Raw genomic sequence first — 15994 nt, 5'->3', positions numbered from 1 at the left:
CTGGAGATACCATAGGGTGGCAGTAACAACCAGATGATCTGCGATGTTTTGATTCCCTGTCCCAGATTTTAAGGCCCAGGAGTAGTTCCCTCCCTTCCTCTTTATAAGGTTCCTCCCCCGCTGGCTAGCTCCCAGACTCCCCAGTCAGGGAGGAGTTAATATTTAGCTTGCCAGCCAGGAGCTGGAATGTGGCCCAGCCACCCCAACCATGACCTGGCTGGGGCAGCCCCCTGCGTCTGTCCTGACCTGTGTGGGCTGCCCAGGAACAAGATCACTGGGCTTGCCGTGACCCCCTGGGCTTTTCACAAGGAGGCCCTCAGCCGGCTGGGGCCAGTACCATTGGGACCCCACACTCCCGAGGCAGCCCATGGTCCATACCTACCAGAGCACTATGAGCCGGGCTGGGCCTGGGGGGGAGACCTTTGTGCCAGCGGGCTTCCTGGCCCCTGCCAGGCTATCTGCTAAGCAGATTCCCGGCCTTGACCCTGGTCGGGACTCCCCCTGCCAGCTCCGCTGGGTCTCTGCGCATCTCCGCCTCATCGACGGCAAATTCCTCAACTTTCGGGCGCTGTTCCGGGAGGGCTGTAAGTGGTGGGAGCAGGGGCACCCCTGGGCACTGGGAAGGAGAGCAACCGGCAGCCTCGGGGGCTGGGGGGAGGGCGCTGGCAGGGGTGTCACGCTCCCGAAGCGGGGAGGGAGTCTGTGCCGGGCCCTCACACCACCTCCTCTGCAGCCGGAGCTGGAGCTGGGTCTGACCCCCTAGAAGCTCACCTAAGCGACCTGCTTCAGGCAGTAGCCTCGCTCCAGACCCGGTATCCAGTGCTGGGCGGACCGCGAGTTCGGGGGGCCGTGGCAGCGCTGGTCAGCTCCGTGCAAGGTGAGAGGGCGGGGCCCCAGGTGGGTTAGGGGGCGGAGTCTGGAGCTCCGTGGGCGGGGAAACACGGGGTAGGGGCAGGGTGTGTGTGTGTGTGTGTCTGTGTGTGTGTGTGTCTGTGTGTGTGTGTGTGTGTGTGTGTGTGTGTGTGTGTGTCTGTGTGTCTGTGTGTCTGTGTGTCTGTGTGTGTCTGTGTCTGTGTGTGTGTCTGTGTGTGTGTCTGTGTGTGTGTGTGTGTGTCCAAGTCCTCAGGTTCCTTGGTCACCCTCTAATCATCGATTGGGCCGAGAGTGGAGCTTCACATCCCAAAGCCTCCTCAGTTTAGAACAGCACATGGGGGCGGGGGTGAGAAACTGGGGGCACAACAAACTTCCCGCCAGCCTCGTCCCCGCCCTGTGGAAGGAGGCGGGTCCCCATACGGAAGCAGGAAGCCTGGGGGGTTGGGGGAGGGGAAAGGTTGCCTCCTGCTTCCTCTGGTCACCTCCACCAAGCTGCCCCCCAAGCCTGCACCTGGAGCCATGGAAGAAGCCCAGCTTGGTATGAAGGGCACATGGGGGTGCCAGTTACCCTCTCCTCCTTTTCCCCCAACCACCCCCTCCTCACCCTAATGCCCAGCCCTCCCCCATCCGGTTGCCAAGGTGGGGGAAGTGACTGCTTCTGCTTCTGCAGAATGTGGAATAGGGTGGGGGAAGGGCCCAGTGACATCCACCTAGCACCCTCTCCCTCCGGGTGCTAGTTTGTGTCCAGGTAGGGGTCTGTGTGTGTATGTATCTCCATGTGTGTATGCATGCCTGTGCTCCAGTGTGCACACTTATAACTGTCTGGGCATCTCTGAGTTTCTGGAGTCCTAATTGAGATTAAAAACTCAGACCTGGACGGCAGAGGCAGACCTGGGTCTGAGCCTTCCCAGAACCACTGCTGGAGAGTCACTAGGGCTCAGTACACCTGCCTCCAGTTGGGGCAGGCCATGTGCATGAGGCACATGAGGGAAGTTGGGATGTGTACGTTTCTGTTGGCAAGGCCCATCTTAGCCCCATTCCCCACCTCCAGGTCTCCCCCAGACCCAGGGCACTGGAAGCAGAAATCGGTACAGTGAAATCTTCAGGAGCCTGGACAACCTGGAGATTTCTTTGGGGAATGCGTGAGTTGGGATGAGGGTAGGGAGTAGGGGAAGGGGGTGGAGAAAGATTAGCCTCAAGTTCCCAGAGGCCTCCAAGATGATCCCCCTACACCCCCCCCCCCAGAAACCCCAAACCCACTAACACCCAGCCATGGGGACACCCTAACCTACCCACCTCTCCAGGGCTGTGGAAATGTTGGTTGGAGACTCGGAATCTGATTACCCTGAGCCAGGAGCGGAGGTAAGAAGGTGGATATTACTAGGGGAGGAGGGGAGAGGGAAGGGTTGGATCTGCTGATACCTCTTAAGAATTTCTGCCTAGGTCCTAGGGAAGGGTTATGGGGTCAGTAACCACCAGCCAAACCCTGAGCTCTTCCCCTAGACTAATGAGACCCAAAGCTGGAGCAGCCCCTTCCCAGGAGGCCCTGCCCCCCTCACAGGTACAGGCTGGGGTCAAGGGCTGGGGCCTGGGGTCCAGGATAAGGATTGGCTCGGTCCCTTCAGTTGACCCTCTTTCCCAAGGGGAGGAACTGGACATCCGGCTTGTCCGTAGTGAAGGAGGAGTGGAGGCTGCCTTGGATTATGCCAAAATGTGGAGCAAACATATAAAAGAGATTCTGTGCTGGACTGAAAAAAGAGCAAACTATGGTGATTCCTGGCTGTATCCCAGCCCTACATTCTGCCCTCTATCCCCTGCCCTGTGGCTTTGGCCTTTGAGTCCACTCTGCCTGTGGACACTAGCCCTAACTTATGGACCCCAGGCTTTAACCCACCCTCTTGACTGACCCTCTCCTTATCTGCCTCTGCCCCTTGTAATCATCTATTCCCAGTCATGATCCCTGACCTCAGACTCGATTTTGTTTTTCCCTTTCCAGAGCTAGAATTTTCCAAAAACATCATGAAGCTTGCTGAGGCAGCAAAGGTATCCATTCAACAGCAGGTATGGCCCTACTAACCCTACTTGGTCACCTCCTCTCCATCACCCCAGTTGCACCTTAGCCCCTGCCATCTCTTCCTGTAGAGGAAAGAGCCTGGGCCTAGGAGTCAGAAGAGCTAAACTAAGGCTTGGCTTTGCTGCTGGGCTCCAGTGACCTTGGAGTCCAGAGGGTGGGTTGGCCTAGGAAGTCTCTACAGTCACATCTCGCTCTAGCTTCCTGTCTTGATTTCCGCCCCTTCCCCAGCATCCTCCAGGACCACTCCGAGATGTCTATGGCCTCTTCCTAGAGCAGGACTTCACCCTTGGAGAGCTGACGTTACAGATATTGGCACAGCAAAAACGTGATTATTGCCAGGTGTGTGTGTGTGTGTGTGTGTGTGTGTGTGTGTGTGTGTGTGTGTGTGTCTCTCCTAAGGATAGGACCCAAAGGGGAGAGTGGAGCAGAACTGTAGACCTTTCTCAAGGAGGTTCTATTCCACCCTGGTCTCTGTCCTTACAGCCCCTGGTGGTCCAAAGGAATGAGATAGAGAAAAGGAGGAAAGAGATGAAGGCCCAGTGGGCTCGTGAACAGAAGAGGATGGTGAGAGGGAAACCAGGGGAAGGGAGGTTCCTGCTCACCTTCCACTCTTCCCACCACTGACCCTGACATTCTGATCCCTAGAATGAAGCGGTGCTGGCCTTGCGGCGTGCTCGGCTCCAGTACCTGCAGAGGAGTGAAGATGCACAGACCCGAATCTTGGGCTTTCCTGAGGTCCCCAGCAAGCAGCAGGAGCGCCGTCGCCGTTCACGAGAGGATGCTCAGGCCAAAGTAAGGGCATGGTTTCTGATCCTGCTCAGTGTGAGCATTTCCTCTCTGACTCTGCTTCCCAATGCCTCCATTTCCCTTCTCTCTCCATTCCTTGGTTTCTCTAGGCACAGGAGGCCGAGGTTCACTATCAGGCCTGTATCCGAGAGGCCAACCTCCGGCAGCGGGATCTGGAGGCCACAAAACAGAGAATTGTGTCCCGTGTCCGGAAGATGCTATTTCAGGGGGATGTGGAGCTCAAAAAGGTGAATGTTGGAATGGGGGTGTCTCTGAGAGATCTCTTCCCTTGGGGAGGATTTGGGGACCTCTGAAGGTTTAAGAATATGGAGAAGAAATTTCTGGGTGGCCTACAAGGGGTCTCTGTGCTTCCCTAGGTGTCCTTGAACTTCTTTAGCCTTCGGGGGGGCCTGGCTGAAAGAGGACCCCAGGGCTTCTCGGCACTTAACGAATGTTGTGTGCCCTTTGAGCCTGGCCAGCAATACCTTGAGTTTGTGCAGATGATGTGGCCAGAGCCTCCTCCTCCAGCCCCACCAGATTTCTCCTTCCAGGAGTTTGTGGCCTCAGCACACAGGTAGGGAATGAACCCATGGGTCAGTTTTCAGAGGATGGGTCAGGACTAGGGAGCTTGGATATGAAAGGATTCTAGTGTCTCATTGGGCTCAGCACTTATCCATGACTCCTTTCAGCTCCCCTCTGGATGCTCGAAAGAAGGTTCCATCCCAGCAATCCTTGCAGTCTAATGAATCCTTATTGGAGCTCAACCTCTGGGAGGAGCCTGGAGACCATGGTATGGGTATGGGGAGGGAGGGAAGGGGAGAACAAGGAATGAGGAGTTGGGAGCAAGGTAATGGGATCCCACAACCTGCCTTCTCCATCCAGGGAGCCTGGGTACCTGTCTAGGGAGCGATGTGGACAGTGTGGGTGGAAGCAGTGAGTCTCGGTCTCTGGACTCCCCTACATCCAGCCCTGGTGAGGTTTTGATCTTGGGACTCATCCCTTCTTTGTCACCCTCATAACTCATACCCCAGACCCTGGCTCCTCAGATGACCTCAAAGGAAGGAAATCAGGAACCAGACCAGGTGACCCCCCACCTGAATATCCCTCCCCTACTGACCCCCAGAGCTCGGGGATGGACCAGACAATGAGACATCTTGTCCTTTGAAGAAGTGGTCATTATCCAGCGCAGCCCAAACCCACCGTTTCCGAAAGCTTCGAGGCCCAGCCAAGTGCCGGGAGTGTGAGGCCTTCATGGTCAGCGGGATCGAGTGTGAGGAGGTATTGTGACCCTGACTCCTCCCTGATCCCCTGCTGCCCCTTGATGACCTTGGATGTTTCCATGATCCCCACTGACTCTCAACCCCTTTATATTTCTCCAGTGCTCTCTGGCCTGCCACAAACGTTGCCTGCAGTCATTACTGATCCTGTGTGGCCACAGGAAGCTTCCAGCCAGAACTCAGCTCTTTGGAGTTGATTTTTTACAGCTTCCTCGAGACTTCCCTGAGGAGGTGCCCTTCTTGGTCATTAAGTGCACTGCTGAAATTGAGCATCGTGCACTGGGTGTACAGGTGCCAAGTCAATCCTATTCTATTTAATAAGCAGTTTTTTTTAGACCCTTACCTTTCCTCTTAGACTCAATACTGTGCATTCATTCCAAGGCAGAAGATTGGTAAGAGCTAGGCAATGGGGGTTAAATGACTTGCCCAGGATCACACTGCTAGAAGTATCTAAAGTCCGATTTGAACCCAGGATCTCCATTCATTGAGCCACCTAGCTGCTCCCTGTTTAATAAGCATTTAAGTACTGTGTGTCAGGCTTTGTGCTAGGGTACTGGGGATATAAAGACCAAAAGGACAGTCTGCCTGCCCTTTCCTGGAGTGAAAACAAGATAGAGATAATTCAACAAAATGATCCAAATTCATTTTGGGACTGGAAGGATATTAGCATTTAAGGAGAGTAACACAAGCTTCCTTTAAGATAAGGCACTTGAGCTGAACTTTGAAGGAAGCTGGAGATCTTGTGGAGAGAGAGATGGAGAGGAGAGTGTATTCAAGGCTTAGAATTCGGGGAGAACCAACCCTGACCCCAGCCCTGGGTCAGGCCCTGATTCCTAGTTACCCCTAGCCAAATCTTAATCCCTGAATCTACCGTCTTACTTGACTTCTGAATATCTCCTGGAAGATACAGGCCTTTAAGTGACCACTTGGCTTCATGACCTAAAACTCCAATCCTCAGGGTATTTACCGGATCAGCGGGTCCCGACTTCGAGTAGAACGGCTGTGTCAGGCCTTTGAAAATGGCTGGGCCTTGGTGGAGTTGTCTGGTAACTCTCCCCACGATGTTACTGGAGTACTCAAGCACTTCCTTAAGGAGGTAGGGCCCTAACCAAATGGGAAGGGACATCAGGGAGCCAAGAAAGATGGTGGAGAGCTGCATTTGGGTACCAGGCTGGGGAGACTGAGGGATAGAAGTCAGGTAGGGAAGATGGAAGCCCATGAGAGATACAGGGCAGCAAATTAAGATCTGTTCTGAGAGTAATTCCAAAATATTCCTTGTTCTCCTAGCTCACAGATCCTATCATCCCCTCTCAACTCTATTGTGCCTTCATCTCTCTGGCTAAGACCCTGCAACCAGAGGTATCATCAGATGCCTCAAGAAACACTGAACCTGAACTCAATCTTGGCCCCAGCCCTAATGCTGACCCTGAGGCTGAAGCTGTCAGTGCCCTGAAAAATCTCCTAAGACAGTTGCCTGGCTCCAACTATAATACTCTCCGGCATCTAGTGGCCCATCTGTTCAGGTAGAATTGGAGCTGGGGCTAGGACTAAAAGTCTCTAGGTAGCAACCTCTGAATAACCTGGTTCTTCCTCCAGGGTGGCCTCAAGGTTTGAAGAAAATAAGATGTCAGCCAACAACCTGGGCATCGTGTTTGGGCCAACACTGCTTCGGCCACCAAAAGGACAAGGTGGGGTCAGTACCAACCCAGTGGCCTGTCTCCTGGACTCAGGATACCAGGCCCAGATGGTGGAGTTCCTCATCATCCACTATGAGCATGTCTTTGGGATGGAAGAACTCCCTCCCATCCCAACAGAAACATCTGATCCTGGAATTCCTGGGCCTGCCACACAGACCTCAGCCTATGGAGAGGGGTCTGGGACTCCAGGGCTCCAAGCATTATCTGATGAGGTATGGCCCACCGCTCATCTCCAGCCTGCTCTACTGATCGACCTCTCTGGAAGTCTAGTACGCTGCCAGAGAACCTGGGCCAAGTCAAGGGAAATGGTGAAGCAACAGTTGATGTGTCATGGGGGAGGGGGAACAGGAACAGTGAAGAACAGAGAGGTGTGCTAACAGTGGGGGGAAGGAGAGTGATTGTCTATATAGTGGCTATAGAGACTGTAGTATCAGAGATGTTGGAAAATAGTGTAGGGTGGTAGAGGTGGGGGTTCTGGTTTTCCTAGAAATCTGACGATGTATAAAATTGGCAAATTCCTTCCCCAAGACTTGGTGAATTGTTTATATTATCAGAGAGATTTCCTCCAAAAATGGTTAAGGTTTTGTGTAAATTCTGCTAAGGGGAGAAATCCTTGGCTTTTCAAGAAACTCTCAAAAGATTTCCAAGTAGTAGAGAAATGGTAAGGTTTATGAGGGGTCCTGAATACTCATTATTCTAGCCCTGTGCTGGCGTCTATCCTGGGCCAGACTCACTAAATGGATATCTGTGTCTTGATCGACGGCAAAGGTGAGATCCTGGGTCTATCTCCGTTAAATTCTTCATCTCTGTCCCAGTTTAGACTCTTTTGGTCTTGGGCTTAACTTTGGGGGCTTCTCCATCTCCAGGCCAAATTAAAATCTCTGGGTTGATCCTGGACTCTGTGAATATCTTTGGTTTAGAGCAGGGGTCGGCAACGTATGGCTCTCCAGCCATATCTGGCTCTTTCTGCAGGAGCCATAAAGTCAATTTTTTTCAGGCGCTGTTACAGGAACACGCACTGTGAGCACTGAACAGCTCTCACGAAATTACATTTTAAAAAATGTGGCATTTATGGCTCTCACAGCCAAAAAGGTTGCCGACCCCTGGTTTAGTGTCTAAACTTTAGACTGTCTGTCTTGGGCTAAACCTTCTGAGCCAGATCAGCACCTTTAGGTCTCTCTGATTCCATCCCAGGTCAGAGTGCTGGGTTGCTCTCCATACTGAATCAGACTCTTTGGGTCTCAGAGGTGGGACCTCACGAGTCTTTCTCTTGGGTCATACCAGTGCTTCTCTTCACAGACTTCACTACCCAAAGGTGACTTCATTGAGTGGATCAATTCAGAAGGCGGCGAGGAAGGTGAATATAGTAGTTGGAAGACAGCTAGGAGTATGGAACTTGAGTCTGGGATGTCTTAGGTAGACATGGCTCTGCTCAAAGATTTGGTGGTTACTCTGAGAGGTAACTGGAGAGGGCTGGGAAAACCGATATCTTGAGCTGCCCTCGGAGGTTTGGTACAATTGCCAAAAGAATAATGAATTTAATTAGTATTAATAACAGCTAGCTTATAATAAGTTTGCAAAACATTTTACAGCTATTATATCATCTTTTCAATAACTTTGGGAGGCAGATGCTATTATCTCCATTTTTCAGATGAGGAAACAGATAGAGATTGTGACTTGCTCAGAGTCTGCCAGCTAGTATCTAGTTGAACTTGGTCCCACTGCCATGACAGCTAAATGGTTCACTGGACCTGGAGTCAAGAAGACCTCATTTCAGATGTGGCCCCAGACACTACTTATGTGACCTTGGGCAAGTCATTTAACCATTGTTTGCTTTAATCTACTGGAGAAGGAAATAGCAAACCACTCTAGCATCCAAAGGACATTATAGTCCACAGGACCAAGAAAAGTTGAACAGGATTGAACAATGATTTCTGGCTCCAGATCTAATACTCTGTCCATTGAGCTCCCTATTGAACTTGGGGTATCAGTGACTTGGGGGATGACTGTTGGAGAACTAGAGGTACAGTCTCCAAGGGAAGGAATGGGAATTTTTTTTTTTTTTATGTAGGGATATCCCGGAGGAAGATTTAGGGAGGCTAGGACTAATCAACTCCCTTTCTCTATCAGAGTCCAATCAAGTGCGTGAGGAAACCCCCCTAGGGACACAATCCCGTGGCCACTTCAGTCGACAGCCTGTGAAGTATACCCGGGCAGGGGGAGTCAGGCCAGTCATCCACCAGCTGTCCAGCCTGGCCTTGGTGGCCTCTAAACTTTGCGAGGAAACCCCTATCAAGGACCGACATGGAAGCCTTCGGGGCCAGGGGCCTTGGGCCAGTGCCTCCTCAGAAAGCAGCCCCTTTCGAAGAGCCAAATTACCAAAGCACTTTGAGATTACCCAGGAGACAGCCAGACTCCTCTCCAAACTCCAGGGAGAGGGGACCCAGGATGGAAGGCAATCTCCCTGCTGGCCTGAGCCTGAGCCACAACCCTGCCAGGCTGAGCCCTCCCTCCAGCCCCAATCCCAAGCCCAGTTTGAACTCCAGCCCCAGTGTGATGAGGCAGAGGACCATTTATAACTTAAAGCCCCTTCCTCCCTGTCCTGGAATCTCAGGGTCAACAGGTCATTTTCTGGTCACCTAGAGCAGTGGGTCAGTGCTTCCTGGCCATTGCTGCCACTAACAGCCAATAAATTTCTCTGTCTTCCTGGTTCTGGCCTTCTGACGTGGATTATATATGGGGCAAAAGTGAGACCATTTAATGAGGAATGAAGGTGTGGGGCAACAGCCTAGGGAGAGGTCCTGGTGAGGGGGGCTGACAGGAGGTGCCAGCATAAGTAAAAACACCTCATCCACCTCACCCCACCCCTAGCCTAGAGGGTGGTCAGAGAGCAAATTTCCCACCCTTAATTCAACTTATCATTTTATTAAGCCTCAATAAGTGTATGAGCCCCAGTAATAGGCTTTGCGGTTACAAAGCCAAAAAAAAAAAACAAACGGGCCCTGCCTTCCTAGAGCTTCCATTCTACATAAAAATAAAGTATTAAAGAAGCCTCCCAGAGCCCTCTCCTGCCAGTAGGCAGTCAAACAAGCCTTGAGCCAGCCCAGAGAAGTTGGGCAGGGCCGAGACTGCAGAAATCTCAGGGATCCGCCTACAGCCTCCGGTCCCTCCCGCCCCCGACCTGGCCCCGCCCACAGGGTCGCACGCGGAGGAACCGGCTCCAGGTGGTCTCAGGTCTGGCTCTGGCAGGAGGGGCACCCCGGGCGGGGTTAGGGGGAGCCCATAGGTTGCGGGTGGGGGGAAAATTGAGGAGAGGTGACTTGGGCTCTGCCGCTGGCCCAGGACAGGGGGTGTGCTGAAGGGGAATTCTGGCGGGCCAGCGATTGGTTGGGGAGGGGGCTCCGTGGCGGGCCCGGGATGAGGAGAGGGCCGGAAGGGTTCTTTGGCCTGCCGACCTGGGGAGGCGGCGTAGCCCTAGGCCGGGACTCTGCGCCTAGGAATTGGAGTTTTATTTGCAAACGGGGTTTGACCGGGTAGGAGCGGTGGTGCGGGGTGGGCGGTGTTCTTTGGCATCCTGGGGGAGGGAGGTGCTGTTAGGGGAGACCAAGCGACCGAAAAGAGTTAAGAGGAGTGGAAAGGGGACCTGGAAGAGGGTGGGAAGTTAGGGATTAGGAAGCGGGCCCCTCTTTTGGGGCTGCTAAGGCGGGAGCTGCGTCGGGGAGAGGGGCTGGGCTGTTTGTTGGCATCTAGATGGGAGAAGGAAGAGCGAGTCGCAGCCCGGGGAGTTGTTAGTTGGAAAAGGGGGTGAATCCGTTGGTTTGGGGGGCTCTAAAGCTGCCTGCTTACCAAATGTGGGGGGGAGAAGGGGAGGACAAAAAACCCACCAGACAAGACTGCCTTGCCCAAGGCAAGTTCTGGCGAACTACCATCAGGCTTTTGGATGAGGAGGGGTCCCGATTCAGGCCTTAAGTGCTTGTTGCTTCCAGGGGCAAGTCTTTGGGGAGGCCACCTCTTTCCATGTGCCCGAGAGTTTTTCACTAGTATGGCTCTCAGTCTAAGGCAGCAGCTGGAGATCTCTAAACCTTCCCGCTCCCCGGCCCCTCTCCTCCTCTCCTCTCTACCTATCTCTCTATTTCCAGCAGAGGCCAGTCACCTCCTGGAAATTCTCTTTTGGTTTTCAGAATACTTTCTCGTTTCTCCTGTCTCTGCCTGCTCTTTCTCAGTCTCCTTTCCAGGCTCTTTATCCTTGTCGTACCCTATAACTGTAGGGGTATCCTTTGGCTCTGTCCCGAGACCTCTTTTTTTCTCTGTATATGCTGTCCTTTGGTGGTCTCATTAGCTCTCCTAGATTCAGTTTTTTCTATACAGATGTTTCCCATATCTAATATAATCCAGCCCTAGTTTTTCTTCTGAGCTCTCACATCAGCAGCTACCTTTTTTAGATAAGAACTGGACATCCTAGAGCATGGGTTGGCAATCTTTTTTGGCTGTGAGAGCCATAAACGCCACATTTTTAAAAATGTAATTTCATGAGAGCCATACAGTGCTCACAGTGTGCGCTTCTGTAACAGTGCCTGAAAAAAAATTGACTTTATGGCTCCTGCAGAAAGAGCCATATCTGGCCCTCAAAAGAGCCAGATATGGCTGGAGAGCCATACGTTGCTGACCCCTGCCCTAGAGCCTTCTCAAACTCAAGGTGTCCAGAATAGCTCATCTCTTCCTTCTCAGTTTTCCCATTGTTAAGGGCACTGCCATCCTGCAAGTCACCCACACTCCCAGTCTTAGTGTCATTCTGGACTCCTCTCACTTATTCCACTTATCCAGTCTGTTGTAAAGACCTGCCTTTTTTTTACCAGATCTCTAAAGTACCCTTCTCTCTCCTGACACAGCCACTACCCCATGCAGGCCCTCATCACCTCTAACCTAGACTATTGCAATAGCCTGCTGGCTGGTCTTCCTGCCTCAAGTTTCTCCCCATTCCAGTCCTCTCAAACTAGGAGTGATTTTCATGAAATGTTACTCCCCCCACACTCAAACTGCAGTTATTCCCTTTTATCTTCAGGATCAAATAAGTCTTGTTTGGCAATTAAGGCTCTTTACAACCTAGCCCCATCCCCAGGTCTCCCAGATTTCTCACTTTATTCTTCTCTGAATGTTGGCTTACTTGCTATCCCACACATTTAAAACTCCATTTCCCACCTCTGTGTTTGTACTAGATGTGTCCCTCCATGCTTGGAATGCTTTCTCTCACCTCTGTTTCTTGACATTCCTGGCTTCTTTTAAAGACTCAGCTTGACTGCCAACTTCTGCAGAAAGTCTTTCCCAGTTCCCCACCCCCACCATTAGCCCCCAACTTCTGGGCCTTTGCTAACTCATATTGTTGTTCGTCATTCAGTCATATCAGCTCTCTTTGTGACCCAGTGGACTATAGCACAACATTGCCGTCTATAGAGTTTTCTTGGCAAGGATACTAGAGTGGTTTGCCCTTTTCTTTTCTAGTGGATTAAGGCAGAGGTTAAGTGACTTGCTCAGGGTCTCAGGTAGTAAGTGTCTAAGGGCTCATTTGAACTAAGGTCATCCCCACTCCAGGCTTAGAACTCTATCCATTGAGCCACCCAGCTGCCTTCAACTTGTAGATACCTGTTTATGTTATCTTCTTCATTAGAATATTAAACTTCTTGGGAACTAGAACTATTTTTGCCTTTCTTTGTATAATCTCAGAGGTGATCACACAGTAAGCCTTACACAGAGTCAAGTATTGAATTAATATATGATTGATTGCTTTCTAAGTACAAATGTACTATGCTGGTCTTTGGGTGGTAGGGGTCTTGTTTTAGAAGTGACCACAGACTGATCTTTTCCTTTTCAAATACTGACCATCACATTCTGTGCTCCCAAACCATTAATTTAACTGTTTCCTCTTACTGTCCCTCACCCATGCCTCCTAATACTCCCATACCCCCTTTGTGTCCATGGTGACCACTGCTGCCTCTTCCATATCTTCACTGAGTCAACCTCTTATTTCACCATGCTGACTTCTGCCTTACTGGCTGACCTCTCTCATGTTGATCACCCCAACTAACAACCTTCATCTGTGTGCTTTCATTAGCCAACCTAACCTTGCCCCTTACTCTCCTCTGTCAGACCTCTGCTTCTCCTACAACCTCACACTGTTAGCCTCTTGTGTCCTCAATAGTTAATACCACCTCTCTCTTTTCACTGACCATCAGCTTCTTGTGTCCCCAGGCTTTGGCTACAGTCATGGATCACTGTTATTATAATGAATCTGTGAGCTTCTTCTACAACCACAGTGGAAAGCAGCTGAATCTACACTGGCAGCCCAAGGATGTGGTAATGGTGACTCTGGGGCTTACTGTGAGTGTAGTGGTCCTGCTGACCAACCTGCTTGTCATAGTGGCTATCATTTCCAATCGGCGGCTACACCAGCCCATTTATTATCTACTAGGGAATCTAGCTGCAGCTGACCTGTTCGCAGGACTGGCCTACCTGTTCCTCATGCTGCACACAGGCCCCCGCACAGCCCAACTCTCAGTGAGGGTCTGGTTTGTGCGGCAGGGCCTTCTGGATGCCAGCCTCAGTGCTTCTGTGGTCAACCTGCTGGCCATCGCAGTGGAAAGGCACCGGAGTGTCATGGCAGTGCAGCCACTGAGCCTCCTGCCCCGGGGTAGGGTGCTGTTGCTTATGGCTGGCAGTTGGGCAGTTGCACTGGGCCTGGCACTTTTGCCCTCCTACTGGAACTGTTTGTGTAACTTGGACCACTGTGCCCGCCTGGCTCCAATCTACAGCCGCACCTTCCTGACAGCCTGGGCCCTTGGCAACTTGCTGGCCTTCCTGCTTATGGCAGCTGTCTATGCACGCATCTTCCTCTATGTTCGAGGCTGCATGAATCGCATGTCACAACACGCTGGCTTCCACCCAAGATACCGTGAGACCACAGTTGCCCTAGTCAAGACAGTGGTCATCATTTTGGGTGAGGAACTTTTGTCTACAATGTGGATTTCCTCCCTTCATCAACCAACCCCCTCCCAGAGACCAATCCATTCATTGACTCCCTCATACCACTGCCCCCCACTCCCCAACTCACCTCCATTGACTGACTCACCTGTAGTGATCTTCTCCCTTGGAGAAACTAATGCCATTAGAGTGATTGTCCCAACACCTTCTAACTGATTGACCCATTGCTAGCTGTGATGACTCCTCTCCACCCTTTTAGTGGCCTACCCTCTCTGACAGTGATTGACAACCTAGAAGCTATGATTGATTTTCCCCCTTCCCCTGAAAGTGACTGGCCTCACTGAAAGTAACTGATTCCCCCCTCTGGAGTAACTTACTCCCTCCTGAGTGACTAACCCACTCCAGTTGACCAAATCCCTCAGGATGATTAAGGAGCCACACTGACAACCACTAATCACTCTGCTCTGTCCCCAGGGGCATTTGTGGTCTGCTGGACACCTGGCCAGGTGGTATTGCTTTTGGATGGTCTGGGCTGTGACTCCTGCAATGTCTTAGCTGTGGAAAAGTACTTCCTACTTTTGGCTGAGGCCAACTCGCTGGTTAACCCAGTTGTATATTCATGCCGAGATGCTGAGATGCGCAGCACCTTCCGACGTCTCCTCTGTGGCTGTTTGAGGAGTTCTTCCCACCACATGCCCAGAAAAGGGCCAAGACCTGGAATGAGGGTCAATATTCCTGACAGTGGCCATCCTCTGGTGGATTCCTCCCTTTAGTTATCTCTACACCAGTGGGACAGGACTAATAACTGTGATTGGGATGGGAACTGACTACTGTGAACGGGGTAATGAACAGTCACTTGCTTCTAAGGCAGGATGAGATTTAACCCCTTCAAATGAGGTGAAACTACTATTGTAGCTACATGACTACATGAAAGTCAGGGCTAAAATCCTCCATTAACTGCCTTGAATATAATGCTAAGGTTGTCTATAGGCTCCCCACCTTAGCAGAGAGAAGAGTGATGTTTTTGTATGACAATTTTACAAACACTTACTTGACTGTTTAACTCTTGGGGGTTGGGCTAGGGTTCCCTGCATTTGTTAGTTTGGATATTATGGGCATGCTACCCAGATGAAAGGATTAATAAGGACCATGAATTCATAATTTGGTTGGATCTGATTCTGTGGAAAAAAATAGGTGGTTGAAGTTTCTGCCTGTCCTCCCCCCACCCTTCCCCATAGGCCAGTGCTGGAAATCTGTCTCCCTTCCCCCACCTCCATTGACTGGATCCTTCCATAGGCCTAGACCTAACCTAGGCACTTCTGGTCCTTCAATAGATATGGGAGAGGGATTTTGCCCAGAACAGCTTTGCCCCAATTCTATCCCCTTTTCTTCTATTCTTGTGGGTGGTCTGTCTTCTGATCTTCAACTAAGAGTTATATCCCTTCATCCAACTGGTCCCCTTGGAAACCTGGGGCCTCCAGCTTCCAAAGGGTGTGACCCTTCAAGCACTCAGCCCAGCTGAGACAAAGATTTTTCCATCTTGCTTTGTCTAAGTGCAATCACTATGTGCAATAGTCTGAGAAGGGAGGGTGCTCTGTGAGCAGATGGGGAAGGGGGAGTGGCTCGGAACCCCACTGCCCCTTACTCTGCTCCCAAGTGAGCCCTGTGTCTATTCCCTCTGGCCTTCAGGTTGAGGGCAGAATCTCCTGGAATAGGCATGCTCCTCTAGGGACAGAAATGAAGGGCTGTACCCTATATGGGACACCTCCAGGGCCCTGGGATTACTCCCTCCTCTCCTAGATAGCAGCAAATAGACTTGCCCATCGCACCAGGTCTGAATTCTCCTTGGAAATGCTTTCCCTAGAGGAAGCTTCAGCTTACCCCAGGGTACAGCCTGAGATTGGGGTCCAGCCAGTCTTACCCCAACCTCAGTTTGGGACTCAGCTTTCACCAATCCCTACCTCAGCTTAGGACTGGGCCTTCTCCAGGCCAGCTTCAAAATCTGGCCACGGTTTTTGAAGGGGTGAAGGGGAGGTTCCTGGAGAGGAACAAGGGTCTGGGCATCCTTGAAGCCGAGGCTTGGACCCTCCTAGTGGAGGGTGGGAGGCCGTTGCCCCGGTAACGGAGCCAGCGGCCTCCCTGCGGCGTGGGGCGTGGCCGGGGGCGGGCTCGCGGCTGGCGCGCGCCGCGGGGACGGAAAGCGGCCGGCCGGCCAGGGGCGGGGCCATGCGCGCGCCCCCGCGGCGGGGCCTGTCGAAGCGCGCGAGGCGGTCGCGAGGCGCGGGGCTGTTGGTCGCCGACGACGCCGCCGG

The 15994-nt window shown here is 52.0% G+C and overlaps 2 protein-coding genes across 2 annotated transcripts; both read left to right on the top strand.

The window, feature by feature from the left end:
- Positions 1-367: 367 nt before the first annotated feature.
- Positions 368-9417, top strand: LOC123242211 (GEM interacting protein). Its single transcript, XM_044669797.1, is given in 21 exon segments — positions 368-584; positions 734-877; positions 1925-2015; positions 2178-2235; positions 2377-2434; positions 2517-2642; positions 2870-2934; positions 3176-3286; positions 3431-3511; positions 3593-3779; positions 3782-3981; positions 4111-4307; positions 4423-4523; positions 4616-4705; positions 4857-5011; positions 5113-5301; positions 5969-6106; positions 6298-6533; positions 6607-6919; positions 8007-8064; positions 8838-9417. Coding segments are annotated over 21 exon segments (3264 nt in total). The 3' UTR covers positions 9287-9417.
- Positions 9418-12968: 3551 nt separating this feature from the next.
- On the top strand, positions 12969-14455 carry LPAR2 (lysophosphatidic acid receptor 2). The gene is made up of 2 exons (XM_044658366.1): positions 12969-13698; positions 14157-14455. The coding sequence occupies exons 1-2, from the start codon at positions 12969-12971 to the stop codon at positions 14453-14455; spliced, it is 1029 nt and encodes a 342-aa protein (XP_044514301.1).
- The last annotated feature ends 1539 nt before the right edge of the window (positions 14456-15994 follow it).

Source organism: Gracilinanus agilis, chromosome 1, assembly GCF_016433145.1.
Source record: "Gracilinanus agilis isolate LMUSP501 chromosome 1, AgileGrace, whole genome shotgun sequence".
NCBI classification, from domain to species: Eukaryota; Metazoa; Chordata; class Mammalia; order Didelphimorphia; family Didelphidae; genus Gracilinanus; species Gracilinanus agilis.
The sequence above is the reverse complement of the archived record's forward strand: the minus strand, read 5'-3'. Positions and strand labels throughout refer to the sequence as shown.

Excerpts from the sequence above, each read along its gene's own strand:
- LPAR2 (XM_044658366.1), top strand. The coding sequence starts at position 12,969 with ATGGATCACTGTTATTATAATGAATCTGTGAGCTTCTTCTACAACCAC. Across the intron at positions 13,699-14,156 it reads GACAGTGGTCATCATTTTGG|GGGCATTTGTGGTCTGCTGG; the intron begins GTGAGGAACTTT and ends CTCTGTCCCCAG.